Genomic DNA, 24,351 nt, shown 5'->3' on the forward strand with positions numbered 1-24,351 from the left:
CCACGGCCTACTACCCCCAGGCTAATGGCCTGTGTGAGCGATTTCACCGCTCATTGAAGGCCGCGCTCCGGGCCACCCTCCGCGACGGCGGCTGGGTCGACAGGCTCCCCTTGGTCCTGCTGGGCCTCCGGACGGCGCCCATGGAGGACCTGCGCGCATCCACGGCGGAGTTGGTCTTCGGGCAACCGCTGTGGTGCCGGGCGAGTTCCTCCCCGACTCCACGGCACCATGGTCCGCGGCACAGCAGCGCTCCGCTCTGCAGGAGACCGCCCAGAGGTTCGCCCCGGTGCCGACGGCACGCCACGGGCACCCACCGATGCACGTCGCCCCGGAGCTTCGCACGGCGGAGTACGTCTTCGTCCACCACGATACCCATCGGACACCACTGTGGCCCCCGTACGACGGGCCTTTCCGCGTGCTGGAGACCGGGGTGAAACACTTCACCCTGGACATCGGCGGTACTCCTGACCGCGTTTCTGTGGACCGCCTCAAGCCGGCCCACTTCGACGTGGACCACCCACCGCTGGTGGCTCGGCCCCCGCGTCGGGGCCGCCCCCCTGCGGGCAGACCCCCGGCACCGCCAAGCACCGCAGGCACACCGCCCCCCGGTCCGGCACCCATCCCGGGTACAGCCGGGGGCATCCCACCTGGCATCCCTGCACCCCGGACGCCGCCGGTCGCCAGAGGGCGCTTCGGCCGGGTCATCCGTTTGCCCCGCAAACTGGCCCTCCAGGTGCGCGGGAATTCTGGGGGGGCGCGTGTGGCGGACACGGAAGCTCACTGGCGTGGTGACATCATTCCGCGCACCAAGTGGGCGGCGGCCACGCCGAGGGGTAGGCGTGGCCTCAGGATACACCGGGCGCGCAGCCCGGAGCGCGCCAGTGTTACAGTGAGCTCTTGAATAAAGACTCTTACAAATTACCGCGTTGTCCGCTTCCTCCTTGCTTACAAGCAGCGCGCGTAACGCCGCGCTTTAATATTGCTTTTCTATGAACCCTGGTGTTGGGCTAGCGGCTAGGGTGCCGGCTTAGGATCCTAGGATCCTGGGTTCGAATCCCGGTAAATCGCTGAATTAACGCCAGGGGGGTTGACTCAGCCTGTCATCCTTCCGAGGTCGGCAAATTGAGTACCAGTTCACTGGTAATTCCCTGCTTGTCGTTAAAGGCAGCAAAAAGGGTTGGCGTCAGGAAGGGCATCCGGCCGTAAAACATTGCTTCAAAAAGGGGACCGAAAAACAACAACAACCACAGTTCCCGAAAAAGGCCAACTCCCGCTTGCGGGGAAAAAATGGCCTCTAAAGGTGGTTTATTTTTTTTATTTTTTTTTATGAACCTAGTTTTTGTACAGTACAAAATAAGTAATAATTATCACTTTTCATGTTAAGATGAACAAGTGGAAGGAATACATGGAGGCAAAAGGTCTGAAGGTGAATATCGGAAAGACTAAGGTGATGGCAAGTGGTAAAGCATGTGGTGAGGTGGAAAGAACTGGGAAGCGGCCATGTGCTGTGTGCATGAAGGGTGTCGGAGTGAACTCCATTCAATGTACAATGTGCGCTGAGTGGGTTCATAAAAAATGTAGTGGTTTGAGAGGGTCATTAACCAGTGTGGCAGCTACATTCATGTGTAAGGTGTGCACAGAGGGAGCTGCAGATGGAGGAGTTGGATCTTGGAGACGGTGCTGAAGCTGGAACGTGTGAAAACATTTTGGTACCTAGGAGACATGCTGAATGGAGAAGGTGGATCAGACTCGGCAACGGTTTCTGGAGTGAGATATGCATGGAAGAAGTTTCGGGAACTGAGTGGCGTGCTGACGAGGAGGGGAGTGTCGTTGAAGCTGAAGGGAAAGGTGTATGCTGCATGTGTGAGAAGTGTTATGTTTTATGGAGGCGAGACATGGGCAATGAACGTAGAGCAGCAAGGCTGGAAAGGGTGGAAATGCGAATGGTTCGGTGGATGTGCGGAGTATCGTTGAGAGAGAGGAAGACGAATGATGAATTGTGAAAGATGATGGGAATAGAGCCTGTGATGGATGCTGTGAAGAGAAACAGGTGGAGATGGTTGGGTCATGTGTTGAGGAAGGATAAAAGTGACTGGTTGAGAAGAGTGATGGAAATGAATGTCGAAGGAAGTAGAGGACGGGGAAGACGTTGAACGACTTTGCTAAACATGGTGGAAGAAGAAATGCGGGCAAGGGGGTTAACAAGGGGAGATGTAGAAAATAGGGCAAAATGGAGAAGATTGTCATGGAGCCCGCAAGGCTAACCCCCGCTCTAGCAGGGAAAATGGCCTTTAAATGCCTGTTGTTGTTGTTGTTGTATCACTTTTTTATTTTACTCACCAAGAAACACCAGAATCCACAGAACAGACAGCAAAGTACAAATTGAAGCTTCAATCGAAAACTCATCCAATTAGACAGAAAACCATATTTGTAGGTGATCGGATGGCTATGGAATCTTGACGAAACCAAGTCCTGGGGTTAGTACACGGATAGAGTCGAAGTAGGCCAAGGGTGCGCTTCGTCCCTACCCATAATGGGATCTCTTTTTGTGCAGTTCCTAATGGGGGAATGTTTCCTACCTGGCAAAATTTGCAAGAGCGCGTGCTCGGTTGTGAATACGACGCGACAATACTATGACGTAAGCAAGACGGGATTCATCACCGAAGCTGAAATTTCAAACTTGAGATAATTTGATGCTTAGGAGATGCAGTTTAGCCATTTTAATCACTGGGGAAGGTTCAAGCACATTTGATAAGTGGACACCTGAAGCCTACCTGTAAACTCCCAGAGTGAAGCCCTCAGATATGATCAGGGGGAAGAAAACACCGATGCTGTGGTCTCAAGTTTGAAATTGAGGGACAAACGTTCAACTAACAAACTCATGACACCGATATATTTGCTTTCTATATATATATATATATATATATATATATATATATATATATATATATATATATATATATATATAAGAAACAGGAAGTAAATTCCTGCGTGGGGCTAGTGTGAAAAAATTCTGACTCAACCCAGGACTCAAACCCAGGAACCTCGTCATTTACGCGGTGACAGCCCACTGAGCTATTGAGTCTCCAGGATATCCTCAGAGATTTCTCACACTAACACTGCGAGCTTTATAATGACCGATGTCTTACGTGCCTGCTAGGCAGACCCCGAATGTGAGTGTATGTATGGGTATGTAAGTGTGTGAAAATAAATTGAAGATGAACTCGTCTAACAAAATAAGAAACAGGAAGTAAATTCCTACGTGGGGCTAATGTGAAAAAATTCTGACTCAACCTGGGACTCAAACCCAGGAACCCCATCACTTACGCAGTGATAGCCCACTGAGCTATTGAGTCTTCAGGATATCCTCAGAGATTTCTCACACTAACACTCACACTAAACTCCCAGCGCGAAGCCCTCAGATCTGATCAGAGGGAAAAAAACACCGATGCTGTGGTCTCAAGTTTGAAATTGAGGCACAAACGTTCAACTAACAAACTCATGACACCGATATATTTGCTTTCTTTATATATATATATATGCATCTATATATATATAAATATATATATATATATATATATATATATATATATATATATATATATATATATACATATACATATACATGTATGTATGGTCTTTTATTACACATAAAATGCATAAAACTTCACCGTAACACAGCAGGACACTCATAGCCTATACGAGGTATGATAATAGAACAGAATTGTACTGAGTACAAAGTAAGGATCAATAAAATTTTAAAAAGCACATTATACACCAAAATGTCAAGCTCACCTACACGTAATAAACAGAATGATAAATGTTCACCAACAATCTGGCATGCATTAGAGCAAAACGACCCAGGATGGTCGACCATAGTGGACCTTAACACAATAAAGCGATGTGGAAAAGCAGGTGGAAGCAACAGAAAGGAATTCTTGCTGTGCTTATTATTCTTGTACCCTGTAGAATGTTTGGAACTTGGTCCTTTTTGCCTGGCATTTAAAACTCGCAATTCCGCAACGATTGATCTTTTTCAGACTCTGATTGAGAGGTATAGCAAGTGCCCCTTGTTTAGAAAATTTAGAAAATGGCCTGCAGAGGGTCCCAAAACCTCCCACCATTTCCCCATAAATTGTGCATATACAAACTACTTTCGACACGAAGTTAATTCGATGATCTAATTGACCTTTGACTGAAAAATGTCACGAATGTTTCATCCTTAATCTGGCTGTGCATCATATGCTGCAATTACTCTTGCCTTTCTCAAACCTTTCCCTCCTTGCTCATGACTCTTCCATCAGATCTTTTGTGATTTTTTTTTTTTGATTAATGTTAGCTCTTACACAAGCCTCGATGTTGTATACAAAAAAAGAAAAAAGGATCTCACATGATTAGATACACATGGTTTGTCACCAGATTCCCCTAAACATGGTCACCGGGCTTTCCTACAAACCGGACAAGTCTCCCATAAACCCCCCCAAACACACCATTCCCAGTTGACATTTCCAAAAACCATATTGCGTCTGTTCGCTTCATTGTTTGAAGAATGATGTGATAAATTTATGATGAAGGAGAAAGTGATTTGATACTGTTGTTTAGATTTATGTTGTTCTTAAATGCAGGGAAGTGAAACACGATGGTGATGTAGATTCAGCCGGACGCTGTCACATACGCAAGCTTAAACAGAGGGAGGAATGTGCCTCGCTGCTCTGTGTGCCACCTCTGTTGAAACTTGAATCAGCCATTGAGCTGGTCACCTGTCAAAGCAAAGGCAGCATTAATGAATAAATAGGCACTCCTGACAACACTGCAGAAACAACATTACATCAGTCAACTAGTTCCTTACATCTAGTGACGGTTATGAAACCGACCTGGGGAGAGAACATCCATGATCACACATAGACCTTCCTATAATCAGTTATGACGTTGGTTTATGTGCACAGATAGACTCCCATCCATTGTCTCGAGGGAAACGGGACAAATGCGTTGTGCGGGTTATTTGGGTCTTTTTCCTTCTCTTTAATTCCCCTGCTGTTCTTATTCTATCTGTTCATTTCATTACCATACCTCATTTACCATACTTGCCATACCACTCATTTCATAATCCCATTCGTTTCATTCTCTACCCCAAATTGCCTCTTAACCATTCATCAAATCCATATCGGGCACAAAACTGTTATAATTTACAAATAACCTCCCCCCTTTCTTTAATAATTCTCTTGTACAGCACCACACACAACTACAATAGAGACGACAACAATCTCCTTCCTTGATTCAAAAGCGCTAGGTGGGAAAGAGCGCTGGCTGGACGGGAAAACCTGTTAGAGGAGGAGCAGCCGACTCCGAGGAAGAGCCAGACGTCGGAATGATTGTCGTTGAGGGGGTCATTGGCTGGTGAGGGCACCAATGAGGACCCGCTGCAGCAAGTCAAAGGGCATGCCACAATCTATGCTCCCGGCAACTCTACCTCCCATTAACTTTGCTCCCTCATGTCTCTGCTCCACTCAAGCAGCTTAAAACCATTCACTGCTGCTGGAACGCACTGGGGACCCAAAGACAATCTGCCTGCATGTTTGTGCCACGGTGGAGTGGACCAACATAACTGATTGTGCTGGAGCCAGGATGAGCTGCACCAGACAGCGCTGAGTGGACAACTCAGCGATAATTCAAACATGGGGCAGAGGCGCGATAGCGAGAGAGCCACGAGGTCCCTAGCGCAAGAAGATAGCTCTACCACTGACATACACAATCTCTCTCTTGCTGTCCTCTAAGAACTTATAATTTGGCTACCTAGATGCACAAAGAGCATCCCAATCGAAGGAACTATTAACGATTGACCTCTTGACCCGTCTGGGCGAGGTTTACTCACGCACCTCACTCATTTCCTCCAAACACTTACACCGCATATGCTCTTCTCATTTGCATTCACCCCCTTCTGCTCTAAATTACCCCGACCATTTCCTTGTTGTCTTTCCTTTTCGGCACTGGCATGCATCTGTCGATGCATGCGTGGGGTAAATCAAAGACCGACAATACGCCTTGTCCTACCTCTTTATCTTCTATACCTCCTCTCTAGGTTTCCCCTGGAATTATTATGCTGGCACCATGTCCTGTGTTTAAATAAGTTAGACTGCTTAAGGGGGCAATAAGTGCTACGGGTAAGATCTGCACTTCTGTACCTTTATTGATTGGTTATTATTTGATTTGCCTGTGCATACGTGTTTAATAATTGTTGAAACCAATGTGTCTTGTAAATACATGCCTCTTCAGAGTTTTCCATCCTGCCCGTTCTTGTCTCATTCATTCCATTGGCTCGATTTGGTGTGGGCAAATATATAGTGACGTTCACTCACACCTCAACGATCGCTCATACCACTAGACAGCACAACTCAAAGTTTTGTTTGGCCATGCGTAATAAATAGATACACGGGTACACGCTGAGGATACGTACCCCAAATCGTAACAATATGTATATAGAGTCGGACACTGCTATTCACAGGGAATACGTTCCTATCAAATCCGCGAATAGCGAAACCCGTGAATAGCGGCACATTATTTCAATGGAAAATGGGGGGATAGGTTCCCAAGTCACGAAAATCCGCGAATAGAGAGGACCAAACCGCGAACGGCGAGGCAAAATCCGTGAATGGTGACCCAAATTCGCGAATGTCGGCGATAATCCGCGAAGGTCGATGAACGTCCTGGAAATGGCGATACAAAATCTGCGAAGGTCGATGAAAATCCACGAAGGTCGATGAAAATCCCATGAATGTATGCCGTGGCATTGTTTCAATGGGGGAAAAGGGGGATACGTTATAGGTTTATGATTCATAGATTCTGATTCATAGAGGGAAATTTTTAAAGTTTAAAATGTTTTTGACCGCAAATGCACATGATTACAGTTTCACAAAAAATGCTTACAAATAAAACAAGACCAAAAGTCTAACAGCGGCGTAGCCGGGCTTGTAAAATATTATGTATAAACAAACATACATGATTAGCTTTTTAAACGGTCGCTAATGCTGTCTATAACATTAAACAAAGAAATTTGGAGGAATCCCGACATCCATGAGGTAGATTTTACTTGCAGAACTGAGCGAAGATCTACTGTAATCTATATACCCCACAAGGGTTGGAGGTGCGTTCATTTACCAGGCAGCTAGCTAGCACTTGCCAAGCCAGCCATTCCTTAAGGGTTTCGAATGGAGTGCTTGCTCGAATGCTCAAACCACTTGGCGATCTCTCCACAAGAAACTTGGTAAATGAACACACACCCAATGTTATTGAGACCCGACCATAGAGAGACTGTAATCTATACACCCCAAAGAGCAATGACCTTTTCTGACGCTCTCGAAGTGAGCGGGAGTTTACGCCGTAATGACATCATATACGTCATGACGAAGCATGACAGCCGGACACAAAACTTCCGCTACTTTAATATACATAAGATATATATTTAACCTCCAGTAATGTTGCAGTCACTACAAAGGGATTAGTGTTACGATTAGATTTACTATAATAATATGTTACGTGTTCCTCCCTGACCTCCCGGTCTCGGTATCCCTCCGAACCCCGGGAGGAGCCACGGCAGAAAAATAGTTATTCTGTGTCGAAATCAATATGAAAACCACACCAAGAGTTATCCACAAACAAAGAATATATTAAAAAGCACACAGGAAACCATACAACAATGATAGCAATCAACCATACAATCAATCTCTTAAGATGGTACCATCTTATTAAGTAACATAAACTCACTGATCCCAGTCCCAGCTCAGCAGCAGCTCAGCAGTGATCAGCGCTCCCAGTGAATGGAACCCAACCCCTCAATGTCTCTATAACTCAACGGAGATGAGGCAAATACGCGATGAGGCGAGTAAGGAGGTGTAGGCAAGGCATGGACCGTCACGTGGTCTAATCCAACACCAAACTGGCCGTGGAAAGGGAATCCCAAATAAGCGATCCAGACATGCACATTCACCGTTCAGTCAACGAACCGCAGGGCAATCTTCAGACACCGCTTTAGTGCACACCCATCCCCGGCAGCCCACCGGAGGGGGAGACCAGCTGACGCGGCAACCTTTTTCAGCGAACGACGCGCGAGGTCCAAAATGGCGGACGGCTCTTACTCGAGCCAAAGCCTCTAGGCGAGGATTCTCCGGAACCTCACGCCTGTACCTGACTTCGCAGGCTTTTTCACTACTCTAGCGATAACACCAACCGCACAATATTCCTTTCAAGGACTCAAAGTTCACTCGCGATGTACACTCGACCACGCTAGGTACGGAGCTTCTACAAACGTGTCTTTTCACTTCCCTCCCGCCTCTTCCTCGCTCGACGTCTTCGGGTGCACAATCCGATTTCCTGTTTCATTTTTACCATGAGCGCTTTTAACCTTTTAATCACAATAACCATTTCCTTTAAACAACAATAATCGCCGTTTCCTTCCAACCCCGATAAGAACAATAATACATAACCAGAAATGTTACAAGTGGATGGAAACCACAACCACGGAAGGGCAGAATCCGTAACAAATAACGTTATGTTATTATTTCGAAAATTGTATTATTTTTTAAAAACCGAGGTGAATTCCTTACTTCCGCTTTTACACCGCTTCAATCCATCAACTTTCCATTCACGACATTGGGATTAAATTGTTAGGGTTATATTTACTATAATATTATATACTACTGAAATTATATACTATTATAAAAACAATATTACTGAAACGATACCACTGTATTAAGAAACCTGGGGTTATTTTGTCCGAAGCGGACGGTGAGTCATAACACCTATGGCCTATACATACCATGTTGTTGGAAGAAATGTAACGCTGATGCTTTCGATATTTGATGGTCATTTTAACAATCGGTTTGTTTGTGTTTCACACAGAATGAAAAACGTAAAGGGAAAACATGGCGATTGTGATATATGACAGGTTCGACGATATGTTCGGCATGAACGGCATATAAATCAAAATGGCGGTGTGTGGAGAGTCAGCTGCAGCACCGCCGTAATGACATCAGAAGTAATCACATAACCCTGTCATGTGACCAGATTCTCAGCTCTGATTGGTATACGTTTGTGGGGACATACATACATACAGACGGACAAACACTGTTCTAGACGGCACTGCCCGATGGGCTGCGCCGTAAAAAAAACGGCAACACCTGGTACCATTTCCAATTTATTGAAGGAATGTGCTTACAGTTTTTTTAAAGTGCTTAACAAAAGTGCTTAACCATACTGTACTGTGAAAAAAAAAAAAACACAACACCATCATGTACCGTTTAAAATTTTTATTTTACAAACACATTTATGATTATGATCATGGTGATGAATTACAATCCCAATAATTCCTTGAACTTTGAGGGTGACCCAAATGATGGTGCAGCAAAATCGTGTACTCAGGGAGAGGCAGGAGAGGAAGGACAAGGTGAGGATGCTGGTGAGAATGCTGGTGATCTTGAGGTGGAGGGAGCAGGGCTGAAGAACTGGCTGATGGGGAGCTGCCTGACACATTGCCCAACATTTCGATGCAGCGCTTTGTATGGGAGCAGCACATCATCCAAGCCCCTCTTGAACTTGAGGTACTGAACCTCTCTACAACTGGGTCAGCGTCTTGCACCCTATCGACAATCGCCTGTATGTCCTGCAGCAACTCGCCCAGGAACTGGACTGTGAGGTTGGACCTCGGCACCTCTTCCTCATTACTGCCCGTTTCCGCCTGCTCCTCCTCCGAAACCTTTGGAATGGCATCCAACTCCTCCTTGATGAGCGGGTTTAGAGAACAGTCTTTTCCATCCTTTCCATGTGGACATTCCGGACATGGGTAACCACCTTTGTACTCGATACAGTGATCGCTGAAGCTTTCTCACGAATGGCCTTCTCCTTCTTCCGTATGTAGCGAACGGTGGATTCGTTGACACCGTAATGCCTGCCAATAGAGGCCGCACTCTCTCCTCTCAAAAGCCGGTCGAGCAGCTCCACTTTCTGGCTCAGGCTCATCACTTTCTTCTGCCTCTTGGTAGTCGACGCATCTCCGGCACTGGTCTTGCGCTTGGGAGCCATAATTGAATGATGAGCAGAGTGAGTCAAAACCACAGGTCGAAGGAACGGGACGAGAACAATGATGGAGATCAAGGACACAATCGGTATTTATACGTAGGATTGTGAGCATTGTGGGTATCTGTGGGACTCCCATTGTTTGTGGGGGATGTCAATGGATGATGCCGTATTGGGCATATCTGCTAATTTCAATAATAGATTTAATGAATCATTTGCATTCTATATTTGATTCTATAATCACGGGGTTGACATGTTTTAGTCGCTGATGGAACATCCCCTGAAGCGTTTTCATTGTGTAACATCTCTGATGATGCTTTACCGGTACCGTAAATTGCAAACTGTAATCGATTTAATGAAGTGTTTGCATTGTATAATTCACGGAGTTGACTTGTTTACACATCTGGTGGGATATCCCACGATACTCGCTTATAGTGTGGCTAAAATTTGCGCCTGTGAAAGCCATGAAAACGCAAAGCACACAGCAGTGAATGTACGGTATTGTACTGTACTGTATAAACAGGTCTGGCTTCTATTGCCACTCATAAGCTAGATGCATATAATATGCATATAATAATATGCATATATGCATAGAGTAAGATGCATATAATGCATAAGCTTGTGTAAGGTTGTATTAGATGTTTTTTTGTGTACGTCCACCTGCCTTTTGCATGGCTGGTAAAAGATGGGTTTTATAAATGTGTCAAGCTAACGGCTGTACAGTATAAGCAGGTCATGCTCGTGGCTCGTAGAAGTTTTTTTGCGTACGTGCAGCTGCTTTATGCATGACTGGTAAAAGATGGGTTTTATAAATGTGTCAAAGCTAACTGCTCGTGAATTTTTTTTTTGCACCCCTGAAAAACAGCGAATTCACGGAACATAGCCATGATTAGGTGGGGGTGGGCTGTATGGCAAGCGCTGGCTAGAAAATATATTTTGTTCCAAGGAAGGGGGGGGGGGGAACCCTGTGATTTTGCGGAACACAGCCGAGAAAAGAAAAAAAAAACGCGAATTCGCAGGACATTTTCCGGGGAAAAAGAAACCTCGCATTTTATCAACCACTAATATGCAGATTCCAAGAACAGCGGAACCACGAATAGCGGAGTGCGACGGTATGTGTTTATGTGTGTATGTATGTATATATATATATATATATATAATCGTTAGATTAAATAAGACGCGGACGTAGCTTCAGGACGTCGATCTTTAATTGTCGACAAGCTTTCGACCAACAAAGGTCTTCTTCTGAGTCTACAAAAACAGCGGGCATGTATATCAGTCAAGTATGTATGGTGATATGTGTGTGAGATGTGTGATGTGTGTAGAAAATGCATACAGAAGGAAGAGCCACGCCAAAGTTCACTCACCAGCCCCAAGTTCAACGGAAGTGACCGTTTGCGTTACAGTTAGGGTGCACGTGCATATACAAATATAGAGATATACATACATAAACACACAAGCATATATTCATATCCCATTTATATTCATATAATATATTTATATATTTATATAAATGACATATAAAGGTAGAATGAATGAATGAATGAATGATGAATGAATGAATGAATGAATGAATGGGTTACGGTTAACAATTTGATTGGGTTGATGTGGGAACATGCTTTAGTCATCAAAATTTATGCCATGAGGGACTTTTGTCCGAAGTTTGTGTATCCAAAAGGACTCACGTTTCAGAATCGTGGTGTGTGATCGATTTGTGATTGATTCAATGGCAGAGATCTGAATGTCATTTATAGAGTGATCCGGTTGATTAAAGTGTATCGTGTAAGGTAGAGATTTGCCCTGACTGGTGTGGAAGTTATTGATTTCTGACCGGGTGTTATTAAATCATGTGTAGAGTTTTTGTAGACTTTTTTTGTTTTTGTAGAAAACGTGTTTTTGTAGACTCAGAAGAAGACCTTTGTTGGTCGAAAGCTTGTCGACAATTAAAGATCGACGACCTGAAGCTACGTCCGCGTCTTATTTAATCTAACGATTATTTATTCAATACAAATGAGACGCCCTGCTCGTACTTTGGAGTTTCTACTATTTCTTACAGTTATATATATATATATATATATATATATATATATATTGTTGCGGTTTTGAGAGTGTAAATATAACATCATTAAAGGTTAAAGGTTTGCCCCCATAGTTAGTCCACAACAACACGTAGGCCCCTGAGAACATTAGTTATGTCGTAGTATGTGTGAGGATAAGGCCATTTCCACTAGTGATACCTGCGTTGTGTAAAGAAATAATAAGCTTAGGACCCGTTCATTTTGCCTCCACCCTCCAAATCTACCTCGTTGGGCAGCATCCATCCCGCACTCCGATTCGGCTAATCCACCTCGTTTGCCAGCCGCGTTCGCTGCCCTTGGTTTCGCTCGAAACCAGTCAAATGCCACGAGGTAGGCCTGGAAAGAGGGAGGAGCGCGAGGACGAGGTGTGGCCGCATCAAGCAGCACGTCAGAAGGCGGTGACGGTAAGGGCAACAACCAACCAGGGCTCGGTGGGCATGGCTGGAGAGGGCGTGGTAAGGGCGCCTCTAGCAAGTGTTGGAAGGTTCGCTGAAAAGGCTATATAAGCGCACGCACAAAGCCCTTGAAAAGACCTGGCCAGGAGAACTTCGTTGAAAGAGAACTTGCAGAGGATACGCGCACTGTAAGAGGACTTGCCCGATTTGTGCTCTGTGAGAGGAATTCTGCGGGAGAGGCGCTTTGCCATTGAACTGTATTGGGAGCGCATATAGCGCCGGTTCTTCTATTACGTACACGGCCGTGACCGCAAGTATAACCGCCAAGCCCGGTTCATCTATTACGTACGCGACCATGGTTGCAATTAAACGCCCAGCGAGCCTTACCTTTCGCCCTGCATTTAACCCCGTAATTGTCCGATCCGCGCCAACGACCCGCGGGGAGCTTCTGCCGCCCTGACCATCTTCTTCGCGGTGCGAGTCAAGGACCGGAGCGAACTGCCTGGACGCCATCATCCCTGGACCATCAACCTGACCATCTACATCCCCGTGTGAGTGTGTCTGAGTGTGAAACGGGCCCGTGTCCTGGGATAAGTTAAGACTGTAATAAGGCTGCACTGTGTGTTCTTCTTCTTCTTCTTCTTCTTGATCATTGTACATAGTGAATAAACCATCTGTTCTTCCTGTTTTTCCTGATTCGACCGTATCAGTGATTTCCTCCAATTGGGTAAGCGTGGCACGATTAGGAACTGCTCAGATCGGGTTTAGTCCTTGATAACGGCCCGGGTCACGGTTCGCTATCGCTCGGCGTTTCCACCTATAACCGTGATTCGGGCGGGGTTTATTTCCTTGCTTCCTTGGCAGTGTTGGTAATTAGGTATTAGCGATCAGTCCTATGACCCTACTCAATGCTGTCCGGAAGTGACGTCATAGCCCCAGATCCCGTCGGCTCGTAAAAGACAAGGGGACTAATCCCCCCTTGGTAAGGGGAAAAAGCCGACGCGTGAGATCCGCAACAATATATATATATGAGAGCACTGGTTGGGTACATATATGTATGTATATATATATATATATATATATATATATATATATATATATATATATATATATATATATATATATATATATATATATACATATATATATATATATATATATATATGTATATATATATATATATATATATATATATATGTATATATAATTATATATATATATATATATATATATATATATATATATATATATATATATATATATATATGTGAAGTTTGAACTCTTCCCCCCTCTTGTATGCCTCACGTGCCTCTTTTCCTCACTTAATCTTCGTCCCAAGCCTCTCTCATCATCCTTTTGTTTCTTCTCTCAATCGAAGCCACCATGTGTATGTCATAAATATATGCCCCAAGAGACCGTCGGACAGTGGTTCATTCTTACAGCAGGCCCCTAACACACCGCACACAACGTACCAATCACAGCCACATAGACTTCTCACCGATAGTTTTTACATGCTTTTCCACAATGATGTTCGCATCCCGGTGAGTTTCCCCAAGGCTGTTCTTGGCATGACACCTGTACTTCCCACCATCTGTTTCTCCCAATGGGTGGATCTGCCAAAAAATGGAGCAGTTTCATTGCACAACTCCATACCTGTGTTCCTAATTATGAAACACGTCGTTTACCCTTTCTGTGCTAACATGTTTCACGAATCCCATGTGATAGTGTGTGCTGCTCTGCACTGTTGATGCCAAAACTCACCAGCACCCAACCAGTGCTCTCATACTTTGATGGTCCACCCCGGACCTGCACCGCCAAGTTGACCCGATCTCCAGGAAGTTCCTCAAGCAAATTCACACCCTTTGGTGCCTCGATCACCTACAGACACAAACATCATCCAACCCCTCACAAAAACGGTACAAATGTGCAAAATGCAACTAGAGGTTAAAAATAGACTTTTAGTCGAGTCATCTGTTTCAATTATAAACAAAATTAAGAGCCATCACATCACTTCCTATCTACGATGTACGTAGAGATGACCCTTTTTGACTCCTCTCCCTCCCTCCTAACCCCCCCCCCCCCCCCCCCCACACCATCCCACCCCATTCCTCCTTTTCGTTATGAAAAACAAACCAACAGAGGGCATGAGGGACAAAATAAAGGGAGAATTGGAAAAATAAAGGATGCAGGAAGAATGAGGGATAGAGGAGAATGCATGAGGTGGACAATATAGATACAGAAGCAAACTCTCAAAAAGGAAAAACATGGAGACTTGGAAAGAGAGGGGCTTGGAGAGAGTTAGTGGGGGAGGGAGAGAGAAGGGGGTTGGGGGGAAGAAAAGACAATTGTTTTGGATGGGGGATGATTTGAGATTGTGGTGAACAGTCGTGACGCCCTGGAAGAAAGAATAAGTGTCAGGAGACGGCTGAAGTTGGTTCCACATGTGGATAAAAAGAGGAACGAACGAGTGGAGATGAGCAGTGATTCTGCGTCTTTGGAATTTCACCAGCCAGTGGGGGTTGATGGCAGACCATGTGAGCCCTGCAGAAACCTGAGGGGGTATGGGCGGAAAAAGCAGAGGATGCAAGGCCAGAAAGGAGGCGGTAGAAGACAGAGACCACCGACCTATCTACAATGTGAAAGTGAGAGGCCCATAGATTCAGCTTCATCACCGGAGGTTCCAATAATCTTGAAGCCCTTGGTTTTTAAGGCATCAAGCTGAGCAAGGTGTGAGGCAGGAGCACCAGCCAGTAGTTGAGGGCAGTACTCCATCAAGCTGTGGATGAAGGCCTTGCAGGTGGATAAGAGTTCAGGTGTTCCAAGGAAGGAAAATGCACGAAGGATAATGGCTAGTCGGCGACGGGCTTTGGAGTCCAACTGAGAACTGTGGGTTTCTCGAGAAAGATCATTGCTGATAACTGAGGCCCAAAAGTTTGAGTGACTGAACTTCAAGATAATTATTAAGAAAGTAGCGGGGATGGTTTGCCAGATCTATTGGGATCCAGACTTTTTGGAGAGAGTGAGATTTGTTTGGATTTTTTTTTTTTTTTGGTATACAAGATCGAGGCTCGTGTAAGAGCAGTAATGTAAGAGCAGTAACAAAAAATATTAATGACAAAAACAAACGGACACATAAAACGAAATAAAGGGATCGGGAGACAAGATGGGGAGAGAGGGGGAAGCACACAAGTACAACATTTGAGAGCAGGGACATCGGGAGATCTGTGGGAGGTAGAGGGCTTGGGGGGAGGAGGCGTGGGAAGGGGGGTTGGGGGGGAGGGTGGGAGAGGTAAAAAAAACACATGGACACTGCTAGGACTTTCAGGAAAGAAGTCGGTATTTCAGAAAAGTGGATCTGGGGTGAATTAACGGGGGTAGAAAAGATCATGGTTTTGGATGGGGGAAGATAAGAGATGGTGGTGAACAGCTGTTTTAAAGACCTGGAGGGAGGAGTGGGATTGAAGAGAGTGAGGTGGGAGAGAGTGAGGCAGTTTGTTCCAGAGGTGGGAGAAAAGAGGAATGAAAGAGTGAAGGTGAGAGCAGGGACATCTTTGTAGAAATTCTAAAAATTTTGTAAAAATTATTACTAATTATTTTCAATACATAAATAAATATAATTAGTAATAATTTTTACAATTATGCTTGGTGCTGTCCCAACAAATGTTACGTTATTAACGTTAATCTGGGCTGCTCGAAACACTAAACGCCTCTTGTAGTACTGCGCCATAGCCCCATTTTTGAGGTTAGTTGTGCATATTTTCAAGCCCATATGCCACTTAAGATTGTGAAACAGGACTACATGACATACATTGTCTGATATGGTGCCAAACTGAATATATATATATATGGATTATATTTTTCACAAGAGAGCTCCAAGTGGATTCAGAAATGGATCCTCGATCCCCAACTGTGAAATATATAGCATTATCAAAAGTACCCGATGCTTTGCTGACTGATTTAATAAAAAGTCAACATGTTGTACTTCACAAACCTTCTGCTCGATTCACCGTATAATTTGGCCAAGGTTTTCTTTCGTCTGCTTGAAAGTCAGCTCACATCACCTTCATGCACCATTCTTGTTGCTTATATATGGCGTGCGTAAAATCACTTCCGCTTCGCTGCGAAGCTCAGTGTTGCATGCTTTGGTTTGAACCTCCGCTTAAAATGAGCAAAATGAAACATTTTCAAAATTCAGAATTATTCTCACTCACATTTCAACATCAACGTAGTGCATATTATCAAGTCGTTGAAACTTTCCGTATGCCAGATGATTTGTAATACTGATTTGGATACCACCGGGTGGCGCTATACGACACACATTTACATGGATAGAATTGGGGTCATCCCCCCACCCTGAAAATATGCGACCAAGATATGCGACCCCAAACAGAAAGCATACTTGGGGTACACTTTGGCAACATGCAAACTTTGGTGTAACTCTAGCACATCTCGAGCAAGCTTGTCTATGGCCTTAGCATTAACCTGCAAAGCATAGGTGAGTGTCATTTTCACATTTCATGAGCAGGAATTATTTAGCCACCAGCGAAGCTACTTCCAATAATCTCTGCCAGGGAAAAAATATGCCATAATCATCAAGAGGCGAAATCTAATTGTTTTTCCTGATTACATAATAGTTACCTTCACATTGAAACCAAGGGCATACTGGAAGGTCTTTATGGTCTTTATGGTCTTTCCATAAATGGTCTTTCCATACCATAAATTTTCTTTCCATTCTTTCCATACTTTCCATACCATACCATAAAAGACCATAAATTATGGTCTTTCCCTCGCGGTCCCCATGTACTGTCTTTGTCTTTCCCTCGCGGTCCCCATGTACTGTCTTTGTCTTTCCCTCGCGGTCCCTATGTGCTGTCTTTGTCTTTCCCTCGCGGTCCCCATGTGCTGTCTTTGTCTTTCCCTCGTGGTCCCCATGTACTGTCTTTGTCTTTCCCTCGCAGTCCCCATGTGCTGTTTTTGTCTTTCCCTCGCGGTCCCCATGTACTGTCTTTCCCTCGCGGTCCCCATGTACTGTCTTTCCCTCGCGGTCCCCATGTACTGTCTTTGTCTTTCCCTCGCGGTCCCCATGTACTGTCTTTCCCTCACGGTCCCCATGTGCTGTTTTTGTCTTTCCCTCGCGGTCCCCATGTACTGTCTTTGTCTTTCCCTCGCGGTCCCTATGTGCTGTCTTTGTCTTTCCCTCGCGGTCCCCATGTACTGTCTTTCCCTCGCGGTCCCCATGTGCTGTTTTTGTCTTTCCCTCGCGGTCCCCATGTACTGTCTTTGTCTTTCCCTCGCGGTCCCCATGTACTGTCTTTGTCTTTCCCTCGCGGTCCCCATGTACTGTCTTTGTCTTTCCCTCGCGGTCCCCATGTGCTGTTTTTGTCTTTCCCTCGCGGTCCCTATGTGCTGTCTTTGTCTTTCCCTCGCGGTCCCCATGTACTGTCTTTGTCTTTCCCTCGCGGTCCCTATGTGCTGTCTTTGTCTTTCCCTCGCGGTCCCCATGTACTGTCTTTCCCTCGCGGTCCCCATGTGCTGTTTTTGTCTTTCCCTCGCGGTCCCCATGTACTGTCTTTGTCTTTCCCTCGCGGTCCCCATGTACTGTCTTTGTCTTTCCCTCGCGGTCCCCATGTACTGTCTTTGTCTTTCCCTCGCGGTCCCCATGTGCTGTTTTTGTCTTTCCCTCGCGGTCCCCATGTACTGTCTTTCCCTCGCGGTCCCCATGTACTGTCTTTGTCTTTCCCTCGCGGTTGTCAGCTCTTTCACGAGCCTCGATTCAGTATAGAAAAAAAGAAAAAAAAAAAAAAAAGGGAAATCTTTCATAGAATATGTACCGGTATGTAACTTGAGCAGGAGTCTATTGGGCATTTGGCAGTCATGTTGGTTGTCTGCCTCACCCTAAACTGTAGAAATGAGCATTTCAGGCACATATGTTCTTTTAATCATCTCTCTCTTAAAAAAAAAAAAAAAATGTCGAATTGTTTCTGCATGTCTTTGTCTGGTAACTACAACGAGACCCTTGGGCTGATCAACACCATTTTTTAGGGTATACTCAGTCAGGGAGGAGGAAGGTTGGAGGGGTGGTATGGCGCGGAGGTGTCCCGATTTTCGTTTTCCACGAAATATTTTTCAAAAACATGTCAAAAAAATGCTTTATCATTTTTACTTTTGGGATTTCTCATTGGTGTTATTGTTTTGGGTTATTATCCTCGCCAGGGGAGACGGTATTGCATTTGGGTCCATTTGTTACTTGGGCAAAAAAATATATTTTTGACAAGTATGTTGATCACTCCGGTTTGTGTGTGTGTGTGTATTTGTCTGCCCGCTCACTTATACTTGCCTACAGGTCGAAATTTTAAACCAATCTTCAGGAAACTTCACCAAATTGTAGGGCTGGTTATCTGACAGAATCACATTTATTTTTTAGGTCCAAAGATCAAAAGGTCAACAATCTTGACGGCATCGGCATCAGCCCACGGGTCCTAAAATCCTGCTCCGCCGCTCTTTCACTCCCTCTCTCTGTTCTCTTCACCCTCTCTTTTGCTCAAGGTCATCTGCCATCAGCTTCGAAATCAGCCAACATTACCTCTCTCCACAAAAAAGGTGCAAAAACAGATCCTTGCAACTACAGACCAATCAGACTTCTCCCAATTATCAGCAAATACATGAAATCCGTCATTGCTTCAGATATCAAATCTTTCCTCTTCTCAAATGGCTTGATCTCTGATCATCAATTTGGTTTCAGACCAGGTCACTCTACTCTGGACATGCTGCTTCTGCTGTCTCAACAATGGATGGAGGTCCTCAATACCAAACAGGAAATTAGAGCTGTCTCCCTTGACATATCACGTGCCTTCGATACGGTCTGGCACCCCGCTCTGCTCACCAAACTCTCCTCCTATGGTATCCATGGAATTCTCCACGCTTGGCTTGCGGACTTCCTCTTTGGTCGTAGTCAACGTGTGGCCCTGAATGGATTTCTCTCATCTCCCCTTCCTGTTCAGGCTGGAGTTCCCCAACGCAGTGTTCTGGGCCCTGTGCTTTTTCTGGTCTTCATCAATGATCTCTCTGACTCTCTTGAAAATCCTCTCGGTCTCTTTGCTGATGACTCCACTCTCTGCCGCTCCATTCCTCATCCCTCAGATCGGCAGTCTGCAGCCTCCTCACTCTGCAGACCTGGACAAAATCACAGACTGGTCAAACAAGTGGAACATGTCTTTCAATCCTGACAAATGTCACACTCTTACTATGTCTCTCCGAAAAGACCGACTGGACAACCCTCCCATCCACTTTCTGATAAATCCTCTCCAAGAAGTTCTGTCACTCAAGCTTTTGGGTCTCACTATCTGCCATGATCTTTCCTGGGAAAACCACATTTCAAATCTGGCCTCCAAAGCCAGTCGCCGACTGGGCATCCTCCGTCGTGCGAAGTCCTTCCTTGGCACACCTGAGATCCTCACCACATACAAGGCTTTCATCCGCAGCTCAATGGAATACTGTTCCCTCCGCTGGGCTGGTGCTCCTGCCTCACACCTAGCTCAGCTTCAAGCTGTTGAAACCAAAGCTTTCAGAATCATTGGAATCTCCTGCGATGAAGCTAACTCCGAGGGTCTTTCACTTACTCTCCGCAGGCAGGTTGGTGGGCTTTCTGTCTTCTACCGACTCGGGTAACGACGAGTCAACTTAAAGAAGATGACAAGAGACAAAATAGGAAAGATATAAGAAGGAGCGCAAGTTCTCGAGGAGGCTTTTCTTCTGATTTGTAGAACAAGAATCTCTTATCTTCTTACTAATCTCACCATCTCTTATCTTCCCCCATCCAAAACCTTGATCTTTTCTACCCCCGCTAATTTCACCCCAGATTCACTTTTTTGAAATACCAACTTCCTTCCTGGAAGTCCTTGCAGTGTCTTTGTGTTTTATACTTCTCCCACCCCTCCCTCCCCCCCCCCCCCTCATTCCAACGCCTCCTCCCCCCAAGCCCTCCCACAGATCTCCCGATGTCCCTGCTCTCAAATGTTGTGTTTGTGTGCTTCCCCTTCTCTCCCCATCTTGTCTACCGCTACCCGTATTATATGTTTTGTGTGTCTGTTTGATTTTTTTTGTGTGATAAATGTTAGCTCTTTCACGAGCCTCGATCCTGTATACCAAAAAAAAAAAAACCTTTTAAAATTTCTAAAATCCTCAATTTTCATGCGATTGACTTGAAATTTCAATAGGATTTTCATGTCAGCGAACTGAATTCAACCACCAACTATTTTTGAGATCAGCATAGGCAAAAAGGTCAACATAGACTAAAGGTCAACAACTATTTCAAATTTCTAATATCCTCAATTTTCATCCGATTGACTTGAAATTTGAATAGGATTTTCATATAGGCGATCTGAATTCAACCACCAATTATATTTGAGGTCAACATAGGCCAAAATGTCAACATTGGCCAAATTTCTAAAATTTTCAATTTTCATCCTATTAACTTAAAATTTGAAGAGTATTTGCATATCAAGTCACTGAATTCAACCAGCAATTATTTTTGAGGTCAAATGGATGCTCTACTGAGTGCCATTCTACTTTGTTCTCTTTTGCTAAGTGTCGCTCTATGAGTGATTTTTCATCCGTCTGTTTGTCCATCCAGAATGAGTATGCTTTTCTCTGCAACTGTTGGTCCGATTGACAGGAAATTATCACCATAGGAGCGCCTCCTCCTGTATAATTTTTTTTAATGATAATTATGACATCATAGGTCACGTGATACTGGCGACATCTTGGAAAAACTGGAAATTTTGCACCTCTATCTCTGAAACAGCTCCATGGAAAAATTGAAGCATGTCTCATTGTCTAGTACTCCCCATGGGGATCAACATATATTCATGATGATGTCATTGGTGCCTTCATTATGACGTCATAATTAGACGAGTAGAACACTTGATCTGATCAGTTTGAAATTTATTGAGCATGATCTACAGAAAAATGATATGGAAGAATTAAATTGATATCATCAATCACGTGTTTTTGCAGCGATATTGGATTGAACATGAATCTACATCGTCAATAAACCACACAAACAGGTCCTGGCGAGGGTCTGTAATCTCTGATTGCTCTTTCTTGTTTCTCCATTGTGGTGAACCAGTCCCATCACTTTGTCCAGTAACTACTCCGACATCAAGGACCATAGATATATAGGACAGGAAACCCCTGTTCCGTATGTATGAGCCAAATTAGAATTGTCTCCCTTTCATTATAGGTCCCACAAGCAACCAGATTACATGACTTTTCAGTGCCTATACCATAGCCTATCACAAACCAAAAAGTCGAATAAATAAAATAGTATTTAAGATCCCTTACGACTTTTTTTTTTTTTTTGTATACAGAATCGAGGCTCATGGAAGAGCTAATACATTGAACATGAAAACATGCACTGTCACATAAAACTTACAATAAAGTGAGCAGGAGAGAAGAGGGGGGGCGGGGGGGGGTAGAGAGAGGGAAGCACACAAGCACGACAACAGTAGAGAACAAGGACGTCGGTAGATCTGTGGAAGGGGGGTGGGGGGCTGGGAGAGAGGGGAGGGACACGCGGTATAAAGCAAATCAACACGACTAGGAATTTCACTACTAGGAATTTCAGGAAAGAAGTTTGGGATTGAAAGAGGCGGATTTGGGGTGTTTTACCAGGGGTAGAAAAGATCAACGTTTTGGATTGGGGAAGACAAGAGATAGTGTTAAACAGCTGTTTTAAAGACCTGGAGGGACGAGAGGGATTGAAGATAGTGTGGAAGTTTGTTCCAGAGGTGGGAGAAAAGAGGAATGAAAGAGTGAAGGTGAGTAGAGAGTCTTGATTTTGGCAGTTTCACCAGAAGAGGGTTGCTGGCAGATCTTGTGTGTCCTGCAGGAATATTTTGGGGACAGAGTGAGGGGGAGCAAGGCCGGAGATGAGTCGGTGGAAGACAGAAAGACACCTACCTGCCTGTGGTGAGAGAAAGAAAAGCCCTCAGAATCTGCGTCATGGCGGGAGATTCCAATGATTCTGAATGCTTTGGTTTCAACCGCGTGAAGCCGACCTCGGTGTGAGGCAAGAGCACCAGCCCAAAGGGGAGAGCAGAATTCCATTGAGCTGCGGGTGAAAGCTTTGTATGTGGTGAGGAGCTCAGAAGTGCCAAGAAAGGACTTCGCACGACGGAAGATGCCCAGTCGGCGACTGGCTTTGGAGGTCAGCTTGGAAATGTGGTTTTCCCAGGAAAGATCATGACAGATAGCGAGACCCAAAAGCTTGAGTGACAGAACTTCTTCAAGAGGAATCTTCAGAAAGCACATGGGAGGTTTATTCAGACAGTCTTTTCGGAGAGACAAAGTAAGAGTGGGAAATTTGTCAGGATTGAAAGACATGTTCCACCTGTTTGTCCAGTTTGTGATATTGTCCAGGTCTGCAGAGAGTGAAGAGACTGCCGTCTGCCGATCTGAGAGTTGAGATATGGAGCGGCAGAGAGTGGAGTCATCAGCAAAGAGATTGAGAGGATTTTCCAGAGAGTCGGAGAGATCATTAATGAAGACCAAAAAAAGCACAGGGCCCAGAACACGACCTTGAGGAACTCCAGCCTAAACAGGAAGGGGAGATGAAAGAATTCCATTCAAGGTCACGCGTTGACTGCGACCGGTGAGGAAGTCCCCAAGCCATGCATGGAGGTTTCCATGGATACCATAAGAGGAGAGTTTGGTGAGCAGGGCGGGGGGCCAGACCGTATAGAAGGCACGTGATATGTCAAAAGAGACAGCTCTAATTTCCTGTTTGTGATTGAGGGCCTCCATCCATTGTTGAGACAGCAGAAGCAGCATGTCCAGAGTAGAATTACCCGGTCTGAATCAAAATTGATGACCGAAGATCAAGCCATTGGAGAAGAGGAAGGATTTGATGTCAGAAGCAATGATGGATTCCATGACCTTGCTGATTATTGGAAGCAGGCTGATTGGTCTGTAGTTGCAAGGATCTGTTTTTGCACATTTTTATGTAAAGCGGTAATGTTGGCTGATTTCCAAGCAGATGGCAGATGACCTTGAGCAAAAGAGAGGGTGAAGAGAACAGAGAGAGGGTGTGATAGAGCGGCAGAGCAGGATTTTAGGACTCGTGGAGTGATGCCGTCTGGTGCAGTTGCAGAATCAGAGTCGAGGTTTGACAGAAACTTATCCACCTTGTCAGGGGAGAAGGACACCGAGTCCAGGAGCAGCTTGGTTCGACCGGGTAAGGTGGGTACAGAGAGAGATGGGTTCGGGACACAAGATTTTGAGGCAAACAAAGAGTTGAGGCATTCAGCATTTTCACGTGCGGAGTCAGCTGTGTAGCCGTTTGAGGTAAGGGAGGGGATGGAGGGGGCAGAGCCGTAGATAGAGAGAGTTAGGTCAACCCGGTTTCAACTGGTCTGCCCTATGATTGGTTAAGCGCTGTCATGTGATTCACAGGCGCCATGTTGTTACCCAACCTCCGTAACTAGCAGAACCCGCATCGCATTGCATGCATTCGCTTAGTGGAAGTTGGGATGGATGAGGGGAAGGAGGGATGGATGAGTGGAAGGAGGGATGAATGATGAGTGGAAGGAAGGATGGATCCATCCATCCATCCCTCCTTCCACTCATCCATCCCTCCTTCCACTCCTCCATCCCTCCTTCCACTCATCCATCCTTTCTTCCACTCATCCATCCCTCCTTCCGCTCATCCATCCCTCCTTCCACTCATCCATCCCTCCTTCCACTCAACCATCCCTGCTTCCACTCATCCATCCTTCATTCCTTCCACTTATCCATCCCAACTTCCACTCATC

At 45.2% G+C, this 24,351-nt stretch overlaps 2 protein-coding genes across 2 annotated transcripts in view; one reads left to right on the plus strand and one right to left on the minus strand.

Moving 5' to 3' along the window:
* The window catches only part of LOC137420859 (general transcription factor II-I repeat domain-containing protein 2-like), a 79,515-nt gene extending 68,620 nt beyond the window's left edge, over positions 1-10,895 (plus strand). The window contains exon 2 of the mRNA XM_068106316.2: positions 8,896-10,895. The gene's annotated coding sequence lies outside the window, so the exon portion shown is untranslated. The remainder of the gene's footprint in view (positions 1-8,895) is intronic.
* Positions 3,557-24,351, minus strand: part of LOC137420861 (insulin-like growth factor-binding protein-like 1) — a 70,238-nt gene continuing 49,443 nt past the window's right edge. The window contains exons 3-5 of the mRNA XM_068106318.2: positions 14,303-14,419; positions 14,040-14,154; positions 3,557-4,760 (exon numbers count right to left, since the gene is read on the minus strand). Of these exons, the coding sequence (XP_067962419.1) occupies positions 4,741-4,760; positions 14,040-14,154; positions 14,303-14,419 (252 nt within the window). The 3' untranslated portion in view covers positions 3,557-4,740. The remainder of the gene's footprint in view (positions 4,761-14,039; positions 14,155-14,302; positions 14,420-24,351) is intronic.

This window comes from Myxine glutinosa, chromosome 2, assembly GCF_964187855.1.
Source record: "Myxine glutinosa chromosome 2, kmMyxGlut1.1, whole genome shotgun sequence".
NCBI classification, from domain to species: Eukaryota; Metazoa; Chordata; class Myxini; order Myxiniformes; family Myxinidae; genus Myxine; species Myxine glutinosa.